Source organism: Gracilinanus agilis, chromosome 5 (genome assembly GCF_016433145.1).
Source record: "Gracilinanus agilis isolate LMUSP501 chromosome 5, AgileGrace, whole genome shotgun sequence".
NCBI classification, from domain to species: Eukaryota; Metazoa; Chordata; class Mammalia; order Didelphimorphia; family Didelphidae; genus Gracilinanus; species Gracilinanus agilis.
Genome location: NC_058134.1, coordinates 30,694,547 through 30,711,339, shown reverse-complemented (window position 1 = coordinate 30,711,339; position 16,793 = coordinate 30,694,547). Strand labels below are relative to the sequence as shown.

Sequence of the window (16,793 nt, the reverse complement as noted above, 5' to 3'; positions counted from 1 at the left end):
GGGCCTCAACGTCATGCCCTGAGTTCCCTGTGCCAGGGCGAGCCCCAGATGTACCAGCCGCCAGGATGGCGCTGCCTGGGTGCAGGCACGGCATGCCACAGCGGAGAGAGCTGGCATGTCCCTTCCTAGCAGAGCTCACGTGCCATTCCTGGAGGCGCCCCAGCTGTTGAAATCACTCCATATCGATGTTGTATTTAGGCTGCTGGGGGCGGAATGGAGAGAGCGCTGGGCTCGCAGTCAGGAAGACTCGAATTCAGATTCGACCTCAGAGACGGATGAGATGGGTGACCCTGGACAAGCCGCTTAGCTCCGTCTGCCTCAGTTTCCCCCTCTGCCAAATGAGTTGGAGAGGGAGATGGCCAACCACTCTGGTGACTTTGCCCATCAAACCCCAAATAGAGCGACGAAGAGTCGGACACAACCATACAACGGCTTTGTACTGAGCTAAACCTGCCCCCCCCGGAACGGCTTCTCCCCACGGCTGAGATAAGCTCCTCGTCCCCTCCAGTCTCTGACCTCAGACTCTGCCCCTTCCCGTGATGTTACAGAGCACGTGGCTCCAGAGAAGCCGTTTCACTGAGTCTGGTCGGCTCAGGCACTTTCTATTGAGGTTTTCCCTGGAAAGTTAACTGTCAATGTTGGGGTTTTAGAACTCGGGGAGGGGGGCTCCTCCTTTCTTTCCTACCTGCTGGCCCATGTTGCCGTGTGGACCTATGGCTTAGGGCACTGGATGGCTTCAAATCTTTACCAGCTCTATGACCTCGGGTACAACATTTACTCTCTCCAAGCCTCGTTTGTAAAACAAGGAGTTTGTTTTCAACCCCTGCTCATGGGATTGTTAGGAAAGCTCATCCTATGCCTTAAAGTGCTTTGGAAATGTGAATTGTTCCCTTCTTCTTCTTCTTCTTCTTTTAACCCTTACCTTCCATCTTAGAATCCATACTGTGTTTTGGTTCCAAGACAGAAGAGCGGTAAGGGTAGGCAAGGGGGGTCAAGTGACTTGCCCAGGATCACCCAGCTGGGAAGTGTCTGAGGTCACATTGAACCCAGGACCTCCCATCTCTAGGTCTGGCTCTCAACTATAGTATGACCTTCTGGATGAATGAAAATCAAATGAGTAAAGGTAAGACTAACACAGAAAGGGCAAAGGGGTGAAAAATGAAGAGGAGAAGGTTTGAAATAAACTCCAGAATTTTGCTGATGGCCAACGGCCCTCAAACAGGTTGGGAATTCTGAGTTGGCTTTAGCATCCCTGGGTCCAGCCCTGCCCAGGCACAGACCATGCCCCGTGAGGGCCTCACCAGAAATTTCCTCTTCTGCTTCCAGTGGCTGCCTTGGGCGTTGGTGGCCACATGGGCTTCCGTGACCGTTCGGATGAGATCCCATTCCTCGTCTGTCGGCTCTGGCTTGTGCCCGATGGTTTTCTGCAGCTCTTCTCGGCGTCTCTTCTCGCGATTTTCTTCTATCAGCTTCCTCTTTGCCAACCGTTTGCTGTCATCTAATACCACTGGAAGGGGGAGAGAAGAGAAAGGAAGACAAACACACACAGGAGACAGATTGCAACGGGTTGTCCGGACCGTGGCTTTCTATCTCTGACGCTGGGAAACGAGCCAGGGATGACCAAGCACAGGAAGCCCGCCACATCCCAGAGAGCCTGGGCATCCTCCTGGGCAAAGCTGGCCCTTTCCTGACCTTGGCACCAAATTGCTGCTAGCTGTACGCTAGCCAGCCTAAGCCCTGCTGCTGAACCACAGAGTGGTACCTGGTTATTCACAGGGGCAGGCGAGCCTCCCTGAGGATGTCCTCTCTGGCCCCGGGCAACTGCCTAGGGCCCTAAATCACAGAAAAGGGGCTACGCTTCCTTAGTGGAGGGATTTTCACTCTTGGCAGTCCTCTCCCTGGATAAGTCCCATATTTGGACAAACACATACACACAGACATCTCCGTATAGTTCTCTCTCTCCCTCACTACCCTATGGATAATATATTGACCGCCATCATTATGTAAAACATAGAGGTTGGGTTTTATGTACAAATGGAGTACCTATATGTGTGTGGTAAATATATATGCACAGGTATATGCGTGTGTGATAAATATATAAACATTCACCCATATTCTACAACTGGGAAAACCATATTTTTATTAAATACCATTTCCATATAAGTATATTTTCATTTATCTCACTACCACATTGTAAAGTATATTAATACCTATAAATATATGAATATGTATGGTAATGGCATATATATGTGTGCGATGAAAATATATGTATGTGGGTGATATATAGTTATGTAATAATATATATATAATATATACACCATACACCAAGAATGTATGTTATAGATTATGACCACATTTCTATGTCTGAATGGTATATGGTGTAGATGCCTAGCTCTAACTCCCCAAGGTAACTCAGAAAGTAGAAGACTCCACCACACTCCAAGGGGCCAAAAAGAAAATATTTGGAAGTCAATTCCAGAGCTCTAACTAGGGTATAACAACTGGCACTTTGTCCCAGAGTGCTGAAATTTAGAGGGTACTTGCAGCACCTCTGTAGGTGAAAATAACTGAATTTAGCAAGAATAATGAACACTGGCAACTGAATTCTAGGTAAGTTCTTCTTCAATCTGGTCCTATCTACCCTCTCTTCCAGTAGTGGAATTCTAGCAAACTATATAAAGCTTTTTTGTAAGCAGGAATCTGGGTCTAAACAAACCAGTAATTTGTAAATATCTTTATAAATTAGTTGACAGGATCCTACGATTAGAGCTAGGAGGGACTTTGGAGATCATCTATTTTATAAGAAAGTTTTTCAAAGTATCATCTTAGAGTTAGATCTGAAAAGGAATGGAGGACGCTTGGACCAAGCCTCTCTTTTTTTAGATGACATCCTGGCCCCAACTTACCTTTTCAGATTCATCATACATTTCTCCTCTGCCCACAGACTGAAGGCTAGCCAACCTGGCCTTCCTTCTGCTCCTAAGCAGTCCTTCCCTTGGCTTTGTGGCTTTGTCTGGGTCACCCCCCATGCCTGGGTATATTCCTTCTTCACCTCTGCTATGTAGAATCTCCCTCTTCCTTCAAGACTTGACTTGAAGGCCACTTTCTCCATACCTATAGGTTCCTGTGTACTATTCCCCTCAAAATACCTTGAATTAAAAAAAAAAAGTTCTTCTGTATTCTGCCTATATTTCTCCCCCTCCCCTATAGGCTAGGAGGTGAGTACTTGAAGGTAATAGTTTCATTCTTTTAAAAACACTTTCCTTCTGTTTTAGAATTGATACTAAGTATTGGTTCCAAGGCAGAAGAGCAGTAAGGGCGAGGCCATTGGGATTAAGTGATTTGCCCAAGGTCACATAGCTAGGAAGTGTCTGAGGCCAGATTTGAACCCAGGACCTCTCATTTCCAGGCTTGATGTCCTATCCATTGAGCCACTTAGTTGTCCCAATATAGAAGGCTTCTAAAGGACTGTTTCATTTCAGTCTTTCTAGCCCCAGTACCTGGCACAGTGCCTGACACACAGTAGGCATTTAATAAATGTTCCCTAATTGAACCCAGGGCCTTGGATGCCAAATCCAACACTGTTTCCACCACACCATGCCTTCCCTCCTGCCGTTATTAATTTTTAGTGCATCGAAGAGTACAATCATCATAGAGAATCCACATTTTTGGTAGGAAGGAAAAAACAGACAAAAACCTAGAAAGATTTTTTTCCTAATGGAACAATTCTCTAAATCCTTGAGTGAGAACATGATAGCATCAGGGATCTGTATAAAATCCTGGGCTGCCCGGTAAGAACTGCCTGTATAGGGGTGCTAGAGGACGGGCCTCGCTGGAGCTAAATCAGGGGTTCCTGATTCTGTTTGCGCCACTTTGGCAGCATGGAGAAGCCTGTGGACTCCTCAGAAGAATGGCCGATGGCCTACTTTCCCAATCGAAGGAAATGCTGACTTTCAGTTCAAGGTTAGTGAAAATCAAGATGTGATTACTTTCCCCGTCCGATTCGGAGACTCCCCGACATCTTGCCACAGAGCCGGGGCCTGGATTAGGAACCTGAGCTCTAGAGAGGACAAACCATGGCTTATTTCCCATCTTGGTACAAATACGGACAAAGGTCCCCATCCCCAGCCGTGGTCCACCTGAACCTGGACTCAGGCTGAGCTTTTCTACGTCGTCTCTGCCACTTACTACCTCTGTGACCTTGGGCTCGATGCCTCATCCTGCAGGACTCAGTTTCCTTGTGTGTAAAATGATGGGGTTGCTCTAGTGACCTTCAAGGCCCCTTCTCCTCTGATCCCAAATATCCCATCGATCCCCTCCTGGTTCACAGAAGGGAGAAGTGAACCTTCAAGAGTTAATCTTCCAGTCATAGAAGATGGCACAGTATAGAACGTCTTTATGGCTAAAAATATCACAAACGACTGCAGGGTGAGTCATGCCACAGTCTTCAACTTCGCATTCCTGGGAGTTTTCTGAACATGGTGCCTTTGGCTGGTTCTCCTCCCTCCCTCCTGCTTGAAAGACAAGCCCTACATGGATCCCCTCCTGCCTGTGGTCAAGAGATGCCGCCGGCTAGATCTTTCAAGAGGACGGCCAATGGCACCATGGGCTGAACATGACATCGGAGCAAGGGGAGTAGCAGAAAAACCTTCTTTTTCATGATTTCTAGCCATCAGGGGGAAAGAGGAAGGGAATAACCATTTATAAAGCACCTACTATGTGCTAGGCTCTTTGCTAAATACACAAATATCATTCCATTTGGTCCTTATACCCACCTGGAGAGGTAGGTATTACTATTATGATTATTCCCATTTTATGGTTGAAGAAACTGGGGCAGAGGTTGAGTGACTTGGCCAGGATCACACAGCTAGCAAATCTGAGGCTGATGTGATCTCGAGTCTTTCTGATCCTACGTCCAGCACTCTAATAAATCACCTGGCTGCTTGCTGATCTTGATGCTCTGCCAGGATGATGACCGATTCTGGATATGCTTGTAAGATACCCGGGACATCTTGTTGCCTATGTTAAAGTACATTACTCTATGAATCAGAGGGACAGAATCTCCTGGTAGGAAAGAATTTTGGTGGCCATCCAGGCCAAGGACACAAAGCCTGGCTTTGCCACTTGCAGCCTGGTAACCTCGGGCAAATTGTTTGACCTCTTGAGACTCAGTTTTCTAATCTGTAAAATGGGCTAGAGGAGAGGATCTCTACTTCCTTTCATTCAATAATCCATCCATAAATAAAAATCCTTTCTATGATATACCGAACGATGGGCCAGAAGACCACAAGGTGCTGGAAGACCACCAGGGAGGAGAACCACCTACGATGGGCTGGGAAGGGTTTGAGTCTAAAAAGTCCTCCTGGATCTAGAAGGGAAAGGGGCTCAGGACTGTCCTTCAATACTGTGATTCCCTCCATTTCGAGGAACGATAGACTCTCCTCTGCCTCTATCACCACCACCATTTACCCCAGGGCATGGGGGCTTTCCTGATTCCTTGGCTACTACGCCCCACCAAACTTTGTCTCCATCAACCCACCTTTGCTCAGAAGTCAAATAAAGGAGGACTTACAATCGGTTGCCATGCCAACATAGATGCATTTCTTGAAACGACATTCCTGGCACTGGTTCCGAGTGACTTTGTCTATTACACACTTTCCTTCATATTTACAGGAATAAGATGGGTGGAGATTTTTCTGAATGGTTCTCCTAAAGAAACCCTATGGGAAAAAGGAAACTCCTATATGAGAGAATTCAGCAGCATTTTCTAGCAACAAATCACCCAATTCCCCCTGGCTCCTAGTCCCACAATCCTTGAACCCCAAATTACTTTGCATTTATTTTGCATGTATGGACACATTATTTTCCTCAAAAGAATGTAAGCACACTGGGGGCAGGGACTGGATTTTTTTTCTGGATTGGCACATGGAGGTAATTAATAAATGGTTGTTGAACAAAAGGATGGATAGATGAATTCTACATTTACCTTCCAAGATGAATTTAACTGGTCTTACAGGCTCTAATTATTAAGCTATTTATATATGAAAGGAAAATAAAGCCCACTTTTTCTAAAGAAGGTTTGAAATCTAAGTGGAGAATATGGCAGAGAGGCTTCCAATCCCCCCTTCATATGCTGATTGTCTCCAATTTATCCTGCACGCATCTGGTTTGCATGTAGTTGTCTGCATGGTTGTCTCCCCCATTAGACTGAGGAGGAAACGAACCGTACTTTGCCTTTTTTTTCTGCATATTTTGCTTAGCACAGTGCCTGGCACATAGTAGGTGTTTCATAAGTGTTCCCTGACTGATCTCAGAATCAATATATTTTAGAGCTGATTCAGGGAGAAATGACTTGGGAATGTGATAAGTGGATTGGTCTGAGGGAAATTCAGGCTTCCTTTTTTACCCCAAACGTGGAACATAATTCCATTTCCTGGGATCTTGTGCTTCTGTGGCTAAGTCTAACTTTTTCAAGTTGACTTAAAATGGTAACTAAGTTCACACAAGAGGATAAAAGGGAAGGAAACTATCAATGCATCTGAAATAAATGCACTTGGGGGGCATAATGGACAAAGCATTGGATTTTAAGTCAAGAAGACTCAAGTTAGAATCCTGCTCCAGCCACTTCAGCTATGTGACCCTGGGCAAGTCCCTTAACCTCTTTCAGATTCAAATTCTCATGTATAAAATGGAGATAATAATAGCACCTGCTCTACAGAGCTATCAGGAGGATCAAATGAGATTACATAAAGTACTTCATAAACTCTAAAGTACTACATAAATAGTAGTTGTTATTTTAAGTGTGGAGTTCATTTAAAGTGAGCCTAGCTAGTAGATCACAGATCTGAAGCTGGAAGAAATTTAGAAGTAAACCAGTCATGGATTTAGGGGGCAGCTAGGTGGTGCAGTGGAGAGTCCTGGGCCTGGAGTCATCAGCACTCAACTTCCTGAGTTCAAATCCAGCCTCAACCAGTTGTATGGCCCTGGAGAAGTCACTTAATCCTGTTTGTCTCAGTTTCTTCATTTGTCAAATGAACTGGAGAAGGAAAGGGCAAACCACTCTGGGACCTCTGCCAGAAACTGCTCCACCCTCAAAAAAATAGTCACAAAGAGTCAGACACAACTGAGATGACTGAACAGAAAACTGAAATTTAGAGGGTGGAAAAATTTGGAATCAAAGAATCTCAGAGATTGAGGGGACCTCAGAAGGTATACAGTGGGGGCAGGTAGGTGGTACAGTGATTGGAGTTGGGAGGTCCTGGGTTCAAATCTGACCTCAGACACTTCCTAGCTGTGTGACCCTGAGCAGGTCACTTAACTCCCATTCTCTAGCTCTTACTGCTCTTCTGTCTTGGAACCAATACACAGTATTGATTCTAAGACGGAAAAACAAGGGTTAAAAAAAATACAAAAGCCGTATCTTAAAAAGATCTTCTCTAGTAGCATGGAGCAACATGGTATCTTGTTAGCAGGAAGAATTAATTAGGTTAAAACGCTACCAAATCATTGGCCCTAACTGTGAGCTAGCAGCACAACCAATTCTCCTTCCTGCACAACCGAGTTTGTCTTAATTACCTTGTATTCTTCTCACATCATAAACTGCTAAGTTGATTTGAGGGCCCATCCCTGGCACAAAAACTGCTAGATTATGGCTCTGGGTCATGCACTGAAGATCCACCTGACCCAAATGCCAATTCTGAATCTCAGGCAGGAAAACAGACTACCTTGTGAAATGTTCTCCCTCAGCCTTGACCTTCTTCCATCTTCCCCCTCCATTTCCCACCAAATTCCTCCCCTGCAATACTTGGAGGCTCTGTCAGCAGTGGGAGATAAAGTCATAGATTCAGACTGGGAAGGGTCCTTGGAGATCATCTAGTCTAATCCTAGTCAATTATGGAGGCAAAAATTGTAGCCCAGGGACAGATAAACGGAGCATTGATGTAATGAAAAGAGCCCTGAACTTGGATCCAGACGAGCCAGGGGTCCAGCTCCAAGGCTCTGCTCTTTCTTCCTTGTGTGACCTCAGGCACGTCACTTCAAGGGGTGCAGGGGCTGTTCCTGGGGGAGACAGGTGAGTGTGTACACCCCTGTCCATGTCGTGGCTCAGGGGGGCTCGACATGATCTCCCAGCCCACGTGAAAGTAGCTTCTGTTATTGCTGGGGAATGGTAAGCCCCATCTGGAGGGGAATAAAGCAGGGTTCGGCTGGTTGCTAAGGGGAGCCCTTCTTTATTCTTTTTGACACTGAATTAGGCACCCTGGGTAGACTGAGATGGGGCATAGACATGTCTGGCAAAGTCAGAGTCTGCACCTTTTTGGGAAAGGGCTCCTCTCACTGCCTCCCTCCTTGGCCAACAGAGGGATGGTCTTCCTCGGACACTTCCCACCTTGCTATGATGTTCCTCAAATGGGTTCCTCATGGAAGTCTGAGGGCACTCCCTGGAGTTTGCTCCCTGGCAGAGAGTTGTGGTCCTCAAACACAGATCAGTGGATTCCTGCTGGGTTTTGGTCTTAAAACCATACACGGGGGTGAGGAGGGTGGGCTGCCCTTCCTTGTCATGCCAAGGTCTGGACTAGCCCTGGTTCATGCCAAAACAGATTGAGAAGGTAAAAACTTTTTGGGCAACCATTTCTTGGGGAAAAGACCTTTTGTTGTTGCTGTTTTGCAGTTTAATAATTATAAACACATTGTAACAGAGAAATATCTTCCATTTCCCCTCCACTTTCTTAAGGGAAAAACATTCCTTGAGTATTTTCAAGAAGGGTCATTTGGCAGAGAATCGCCTCTGCTTGAAACTATTCCCTGCCTCCCTCTCATCTCCTTCCCCTCTGATTTTTTGGAAGACAGAACTGGTCTAGAAACAGGCTCAGTATCTGGGGTCTGGCAGGGCAGAGGTGAGGTCTCCCCTCTTCCCCCCTTTGCCCTAGGAGTCCTATGCTATGTTGGGTCTTTGTAGGCAGCTGTGTCTGATTCTGGCCCAAACTATGTTCTACCACTTGAGGAAGAGGAGCTCATGGCTTTTTCTGGTCACATCCTAGAGATCTGCTAAATGTAGATACTCCTACATTGAAATGGATCGGATTCTCTTTGGTGCCCAAGTCAATGCCCACCGGTAACTTTGGTGCTATTAAATTAAAAAGTCACGGAGGTGGGCAGCAAAGTGACTCAGTAGATAGAGAGCCAGGTCTGAAGATGAGCAGTCCTGGGTTCAAATCTAGCCTCAAACACTTCCTACCTGTGTGGCCCTGGGAAAGTCCCTTAATCCCCATTGCCTGGCCTTTACCACTCTTCTGTTTTGGAACCAATAAATAGAGTTATTGCTTTTAAGATGGAAGGTGAGGGTTTAAGAAAAGAGTCATTGAGGAACTACACCACCAAATAAAATAGCCCTTCATGTGTCTATGAGCCTAGACTTAGAGCTGGACTCAATTGATCTAGTCTAATCCCATCTTTGTGTAGCTGAAAAGAAAATGAGATCCGGAGAGGGGAAGTGTGTAATGTAAGCGCCCTGCAGGCAGGGACCATGTCATTGTTGTCTTGGACCCAGGCACAGTGGAGAAAAAATATTCACTAACTGATTGGTAGATGAGGTAGCCTGGTAGATAAGAAGATTTGCCTGGAGTTACAGAGCAGCTAAATTTACTTCCTTTTGCTCTATTGGTTTAGAAAAATCGCGAACAGATTCAACAATCTGATAAAAACTAGGAATACAACCAGCAATTTGAACCCAGGTCCTTTGTCCAAATCTGGTTTTTGAGCCACTTCATAATGATGCTAAGAAGTAACTTAAATATTCAAATTCAGTAGAATAAAATCTCAATTATCTAGACCAGTGATGGGCAAACTTTTTAAAGAGGGGCCAAAGGAAAGGAAATGCTCCTCTGTCAGTTTGTTTCTAAGGCAACTCTTTTGAAGTTTTATTGTATTGTATCCTACTCATTGTATTCGTCGGATTAGGAATAATGTCCCGGCTGGATAGAACATTTCAGGGGGCCGCATCTGGCCTGTTTATCATAGTTTGCCCATCACTGGACTAGGCTAATAAGAAGGAAGGCCAGGTCTGAAATAGCAAATTGAAATGACAAATATTTAGAGAAATTCAACTTTATTGTTCTCAAATAATTATTCAAATTTCAAATCCTTTAAAGTTCATTTTTAGTTTTTGAATTTTATTTAAATTTTACTTATTTAATTAAAATTTTTTAAATTTTATTTAAAATTTTATTTAAGGGCAAGGCAATAGGGATTGGGTGATTTGCCCAGGGTCACACAGGAAGTATCTGAAACCAGATTTGAACCCAGGACTTCTCATCTCTGGGCTTGGCTCTCAATCCATTGAGCCATCCTGTTTTCCCCATCAAACTTAACTTTTTAAAAACAGTGTTTCCCAGAGAGAGAGGGTTAGCTTTAATGAAGTTAAGACTCACTTATAATTATCACCTTGGATTTGCCTGTAATTAATAAGCTCCTGTCTTTATGAAACAAAGGAAACTTTTCACCTAGCCCTGGTTAAATCAGCAGAAATTCAAAATGTGTTGGAGCTGTATTAATGAAGTCTGATTGCATTCACATTTTAAATAATATCTTGGTAGATTTAAGACTCTGTTGTCTCAGAGGCCAACCTCTATGATGTGTCACCCCAACATTTCCATTGCACACTGTCTGATGGTCCTCATTTAATGAACAGATAACAGGAAGTGGGACATTCCCATGAAATACCTTTCCATCTCAGCCTGGCAGAGGCTCTGCGTGCCAATTATCTGGCCACCAAAAGCATGAATAGCCTCTTAAAATGCCCTTTGCCAAGATGGTCAGTGGGAGTCTATAGCAGGGACCAGAGTTGATCTCTTTTATTCATCATTTTAAAATAACATTTTAAAACTAGCATTTTTCCCTTTGATAATTTTTCAGAGTGAATTTTGTAAATTGAGTTATAATACAATACATACATCTATATTTTTTCTTTTTTTGAACCTGAAAGATTTTTATGACTATAAACATTTTTTGACTTATAAAACATGACCATTTTGATCTTCATTTTTGTAAGGGGAACTTTGAATTAGTTTTTTTTTTTTTTCAGAAAAAAACTATTTAAATTTAATGATGCTTTAGTTTTCTTTAAAAAGATAAAAAAACCCCATTTTTGGCTAAATTGGGCAATTCACCATAGTACTATTAAAAAAAATTTTTTTTAACCCTTCCCTTCTGTCTCAGAATCAATACTGTGTCTTGGTTTCAGGGCGGAGGAATGGTAAGGGTTAGACAATGGGGGTCAAGTGACTTACCCAGGGTCACACAGCTAGGAAGTGTCTGAGGACAGATTTGAACCCAGGACCTCCCATCTCTGGGCCTGGCTCTCAATCCACTCAGCTACCCAGCTGCCCCTTAGTACTATTTTTTAAAATGCTTATTTTTCTGTCCTAGAAACAACTCTAAGACCAAAGGACAAGGCTGGGCAAATGGGTTTAATGAGTGACTTGCTCAGGATCACAGAGTTAGGAAGTGTTTGAGACCAGATTTGAACTCAGGTTTTCCTGATTCCAGTCTGTGCCACACAGCTGCCCCCGGCATAGTACTATTAAAGTTGTTTTTTTTTTTCAAAGCCCAAAAATGAATCTGTAGGACTGCAAATGCCTGCTGAATATTTTTTTTTGTGTACGCAGATCATTTGGATGATCAAAGACCATAATGGAAATCTAAATGGTCTCAAAGAGACTTGCTATGAGAGCTCTTAGAGGTAGCCTCGTCGTCCTCTCTTAGTAGGAGGTTTGGGCTTGCAACTCAGTAAAATGCATTTTCTGGAATCAAGTGTATGGATACGTGCTGGCTTGAGCCTGGTACTGGGTCTGCTGCATTTACTGACCTGTGTCTGTGGCCACTTGACATTCATTTCTTTCTCAACCTAATAAGGCTGGTTTGCTTTTGGTTACATCATGAGATAGAAGTGAATGTTAGTGTCTGGACTCACATAGGAGGAGTGTCCCAGGGGGAAAGGGTTGAGTTAAGTATGATATCTGGAATCTGAGTCCCAAGTAGACTCTGAGGGAATGGGAGCTTCCTGAATGTATATTATACCAAAAATGAGAAATAGAGACTTTCCGTGATTATGGAATGGAATGTGAAATAATATATAAAAAAAAATATAAAAAATAATACATAAAAACACATAAAAAAGGTAACAGATAATAAGTGAGGACAAGCTAATACAAAACTATTAAAGACACTTGGTTGTAAATGTAAATATCCATTAAATATAAATAGCTTGGTTGTATAATTTAGCAAATGCCTAAAATACTGCTGATTGGGAGAAGCAAGACCCTGTTGATGTCCCTCCCTCCTTTTTTTAATTGTTGTTTTTAAAAAATCAATTCAATAATCTTTTAATTTTATTTTTTAAAATTCAAAATTTATTTATTTATTTTTTAACAAACCCTCACCTTCTGCCTTAAAATCAATATCGTGCATTGATTCCAAAGCAGATGAATAGTAAGGGCTAGGCAACAGGGGCTGAGTAACTTGTGTTTGAGGCCAGATTTGAACCCAGGACTTCCTGTCTCTAGACCTGGTTCTCAATCCACTGAGCCACTCAGCTGCCCCTTTGATTCAATACTCTTAATAATGAGTGGTATGACCAGATATCTGGATGGCTCTAGGCACCAGATGTCTCAGTCCAGGTCTCCTAATCTGCACTTTTATGGATGTGGCATTGGCGAGCTGGTCTGCGAGGGTCATCCCAGCCAGGTTATTTACCTTGCAGCCTTCACAAGTGATGCATCGGTAGTGATACCCAGTAGCTTTGTCACCACAAACTACACATAGTTCGTCCTTGTCTAAGTAACTGGGTATGTACCCTGTGAAGGAGGAAAAAAAGAGGGATGTGAAAAAACGGGAACGGCATGTTAGATGTCAAAGACACACCATAGTGGGGGCTGCTCAGAGCCAGAAGCCAGAGTGGGCTGACGTCCTCTGAGGCAAGGACTCCCTAAAGAGAGCTCATCAGACACAGAAGTTACCTCTTCACACAAGGGTGGTCAGCTCCAACCCCAGGATATGCTTACAAGCAAACGTCATCACCTCAGTTGTTGGTGCCATTGTTGTGCTTGTGGATAAAAGGAGATGATGAAGAGGGAGAGTGACCGTAGTAACGACAACCTGTTGGATGCTGGGAATATCCAGCATCACCTTTGAGGGGACAGCACACATCATGAGGATGGTATAATAATAACTGACATTTATATAGGGCTTTATAGGACATAGAGAACCACGGGATCATAGACTCAGGGCTGGAAGTGGCCATCTAGTTTAGCCTCCTTATTTCACAGATGAGGAAACTGAGGTCCAGGAAAATTTGGAGTCAGTGAAATGGGGAAATTCATAGAGTGCTAGACTTGGGAGCCCCTGAATTTGAATCCTTTCTCAGAAACTTAGTAGCTACATGATACTGGGCAAATCACTTCGGTTTCCTTATCTATGAAATGGGGATACCTGCCTCCCAGAGTTCTTAAGATCAATTGAGCTACCATATATCAAGTGCTTTCTGAATCTTTGAGGAACATCCAAATTCTAGCTATTTTTATTAATAAGTGACTTGTCCAAGTTCATACAGCTTACAGAGTAAGGATTCAAATCCAGGTCCTATGATGCCAGACCCAGCATTATTTTTCTTAGTACCACACTGTCTTAAAGAATGGGTCTTCAGAAATCAATTTGCCAGCATCCTATGGCTTCCTTCAGAGGCTATCTGGCATTTCTGATTTGTCTCTGAATCATGCAAATACAAAGATTTATCCAGTGTGTTAATTCCCATCAATGAAAAGGGGTTGATCATTCTGGAATTCTTAATCCTATCATTTTCCTTCTAGATTCTGGGGATGGGTATGTATTGGTGGAAGCTAACATGGAAATGAAGGAAAGAGAAGAGAGTGAGAGAGGAGAGGATAGGGGTGACTTTAAAGAATTCAGAAGATGAAAAGTGGAATTAATACCGCTGCCAGAACTAGCATGCTCTGGGAAGAGACAAGCATGACTTTGGCATGTCAAGAATCTGCAGAAAAGGCATGTAATGTGCTACTATCACTTCATGGAGGGAGAATGATCAAATGGGAATCGACTTTGCTACTAACAGCAACACAATAATCCAGGACAATTCTGAGGGACTTATGAAAAAGAATGATAGCTGCCTCCAGAGAAAGAACTGTTGAAGTAGAAATGCAAATGAAAACATATGACTTATCACTTGTTTATTTGGGTATATGTTTTGGGATTTTGGTTTTATAAGATTACTCTCTTACAAAAATGAATAATATGGAAGATTTAAGAGATAATACATGTATAACCCAGTGGAATTGCTTGTCAACTCTCTGGGAGTGGGGAGGGAAGAGGGGAAGGAGACAACATGAATCATGCAACCTTGGAAAAAAACTCATATATAAATCTGTGACTGGAATGAAATAAAGATAAAATTTTTTAAAAAAGTGGGCCAGTCCCAGAGGACCAATGATGGGGAGCTATGGCTGGTGTTGTGGTAGGGGTAGGTAAAAGATACAAAATACTGATTGGCTAAGGGCAGCCAGCTGATCATCCAGAGAGACACACCACCCACTTTGAGTTTTAAATGTGCTAGGAAAGATTTTAGTGCATTGAGAGCTGATCCAAGTAATTGAAGTACATGGAGACAGCTGTAGATTGGCAAGTGAAGTCAACATGGCACAAGAGTTTTATCTTTTGCAGAAAATCAAGACTCTCTAATTGTAGGGAAGAGGACATGTCCAGATCTGGCCCCACTGAAGGGGCCATGTCCTTTAGCGTGATGGAGATGTTCTCTTTCAAAGTTCTATGTTTCTGCTTTGCTTGGTTTACTTGGATTAGACATATCATTGGCCACAGGGAAGAGAAGATAATAGTTGTAGAGCCATCTCCTTCCATGTAGGTTCAGGGACTAGACTAGTGAGTCACTGACATAGAGAACTTCTGGGGGAAGGTACTCCCTCCAACAAAGCAGACAACTACCTCTACATCTTGTAGGCTTAAGAGAGTTGCTTAGAGAATGAAGTTAAGTGACTCACCCAGGGTCACGAAGCCTGTGTATCTCAGAGGCAGGCTTTGAACTCAGGTCTTCCTGGCTCCTAGACCAACTGTCTATTGACTAGCCCATTACTGCCTTTCTTTCCTCTACATGTATAAGGATGGAAATTTGAGAACTTCACACAGACAGTGAAACTAGATCTTAGCACTGGGCAGCATTACATCATTTGTTTGCCTGAATTGTACATTTCCTTTGAATTCTCAATGCTCCACTTTGGGCTGTGCCATCTTGATTACAACCCCCCCCCCCACAAATAACCTTTGGTGGCCCCTTCCCCATGTACAGTTCATTCTGTTCCCAGCTTACACAACTGCTGAGCCTCAATTCCCTTGGGTACCCCAGTCTTGTGGGTAATTGATGGAGCGATGGCTCTAATTGAATAAGTCATATCAACAACAACAGGATAACTCAGAAGGCCCTCATCTCCAGCACAGACCCTGGGAGCCTTTCCATGATAATAAGCAAAATAAAGAACAATATGAACTGGGCTTTGTGCCCAGAGAACTAACTACTCATCAAACACTGTGTGTGGCTGGCGGGGTGGGGGAGGAAGATGGACAGTAGAGAGACAGAGAAACATAGAGATTCAGAGAGATCCAGAGCCAGTGACATGGGTGGGGAGGGGAAAGAGGGAAAGAGAGGGACGGAGAAGGTGGGAGAGAGGGAGAGAAGAAATTTTAAAATATCTACAAAGGTGCTAAGAAGAGGGATTGTATTAGCTTTTCTTCTGGAACTGTCTAGGGCCCATGGCCAACAGAAGGTACAGAAGACTTGTGTAGGTGTGGGTGCAAGCCATAGGTTATGTAGAACTTGGGGTCAGGAAGATTCAGCCTGTTGGCTGTAATGTCTCTGGAATCCTGCTCCTACTCAAAGTTCATTATTATTATTGTTGTTGTTGTTGCCATGGTCCTGTGTCCATCTCCTTGGCACCACTTCCACAAGACTGATTCTTAGACCTTTAACACTGTAACATCCTGTACTTGGCCCCATTTCTCTCTGGATGGATAGTCTTGCTGTGTCTTGGCTCATGATGCCTCCTCTTTTGGAGCTGTCAGCACCCTTAGAGTTTCCTCTTGATGTCAAGGCAATGGTGCTGCTCTCACCAGTCTGCATTAGGACCTAAAGAAAATGTGTGTTGATCCCTATAGGAATTAGATTCTGAAATCAAATATGAGTGATTGTGGGATCATCATTGATTTTGACCTGGAAGAGTACTTAAGGTCATCTAGCCTGGGGGTCAACTTTTTTGGCACCATAGACTCCCTCAGCCCAGTCTGGCAAAGCCTATGTATGATCTCTTTTCAGAATGTTTTTAAACACATAAAGTAAAATACATAGTATTATTTTTGTTGTTATATAATATGCATAAATATAAATAAATATTATATCACTACTTTATTATATTATTAAACATTATCATCAAATATTAAACATTAATAAACACATTAATAAATACATTAAATATTGTTATAATTATTAAATGTATTAAATAATTGTTATTAAATATATGTATATATATATATAAAGAGAGGAAGAGAGAGAAGAAGAGGAAAGAGACAAGAGAAGGAGAAGGAGGAAGAGGAGGACGAGAAGGAGGAAGAGGAGGAGGAGGAAGAGAAGAAGAAGAAGAAGAAGAAGAAGAAGAAGAAGAAGAAGAAGAAGAAGAAGAAGAAGAAGAAGAAGAAGAAGAAGAAGGAGAAGGAGAAGG

The 16,793-nt window shown here is 43.2% G+C and overlaps 1 protein-coding gene across 1 annotated transcript in view; it reads right to left on the bottom strand.

The window, feature by feature from the left end:
• THRB (thyroid hormone receptor beta) overlaps positions 1-16,793 on the bottom strand; it is a 45,898-nt gene that overhangs the window by 19,502 nt on the left and 9,603 nt on the right. Inside the window, exons 2-4 of the mRNA XM_044677519.1 lie at positions 12,751-12,851; positions 5,573-5,720; positions 1,302-1,507 (exon numbers count right to left, since the gene is read on the bottom strand). Of these exons, the coding sequence (XP_044533454.1) occupies positions 1,302-1,507; positions 5,573-5,720; positions 12,751-12,851 (455 nt within the window). The remainder of the gene's footprint in view (positions 1-1,301; positions 1,508-5,572; positions 5,721-12,750; positions 12,852-16,793) is intronic.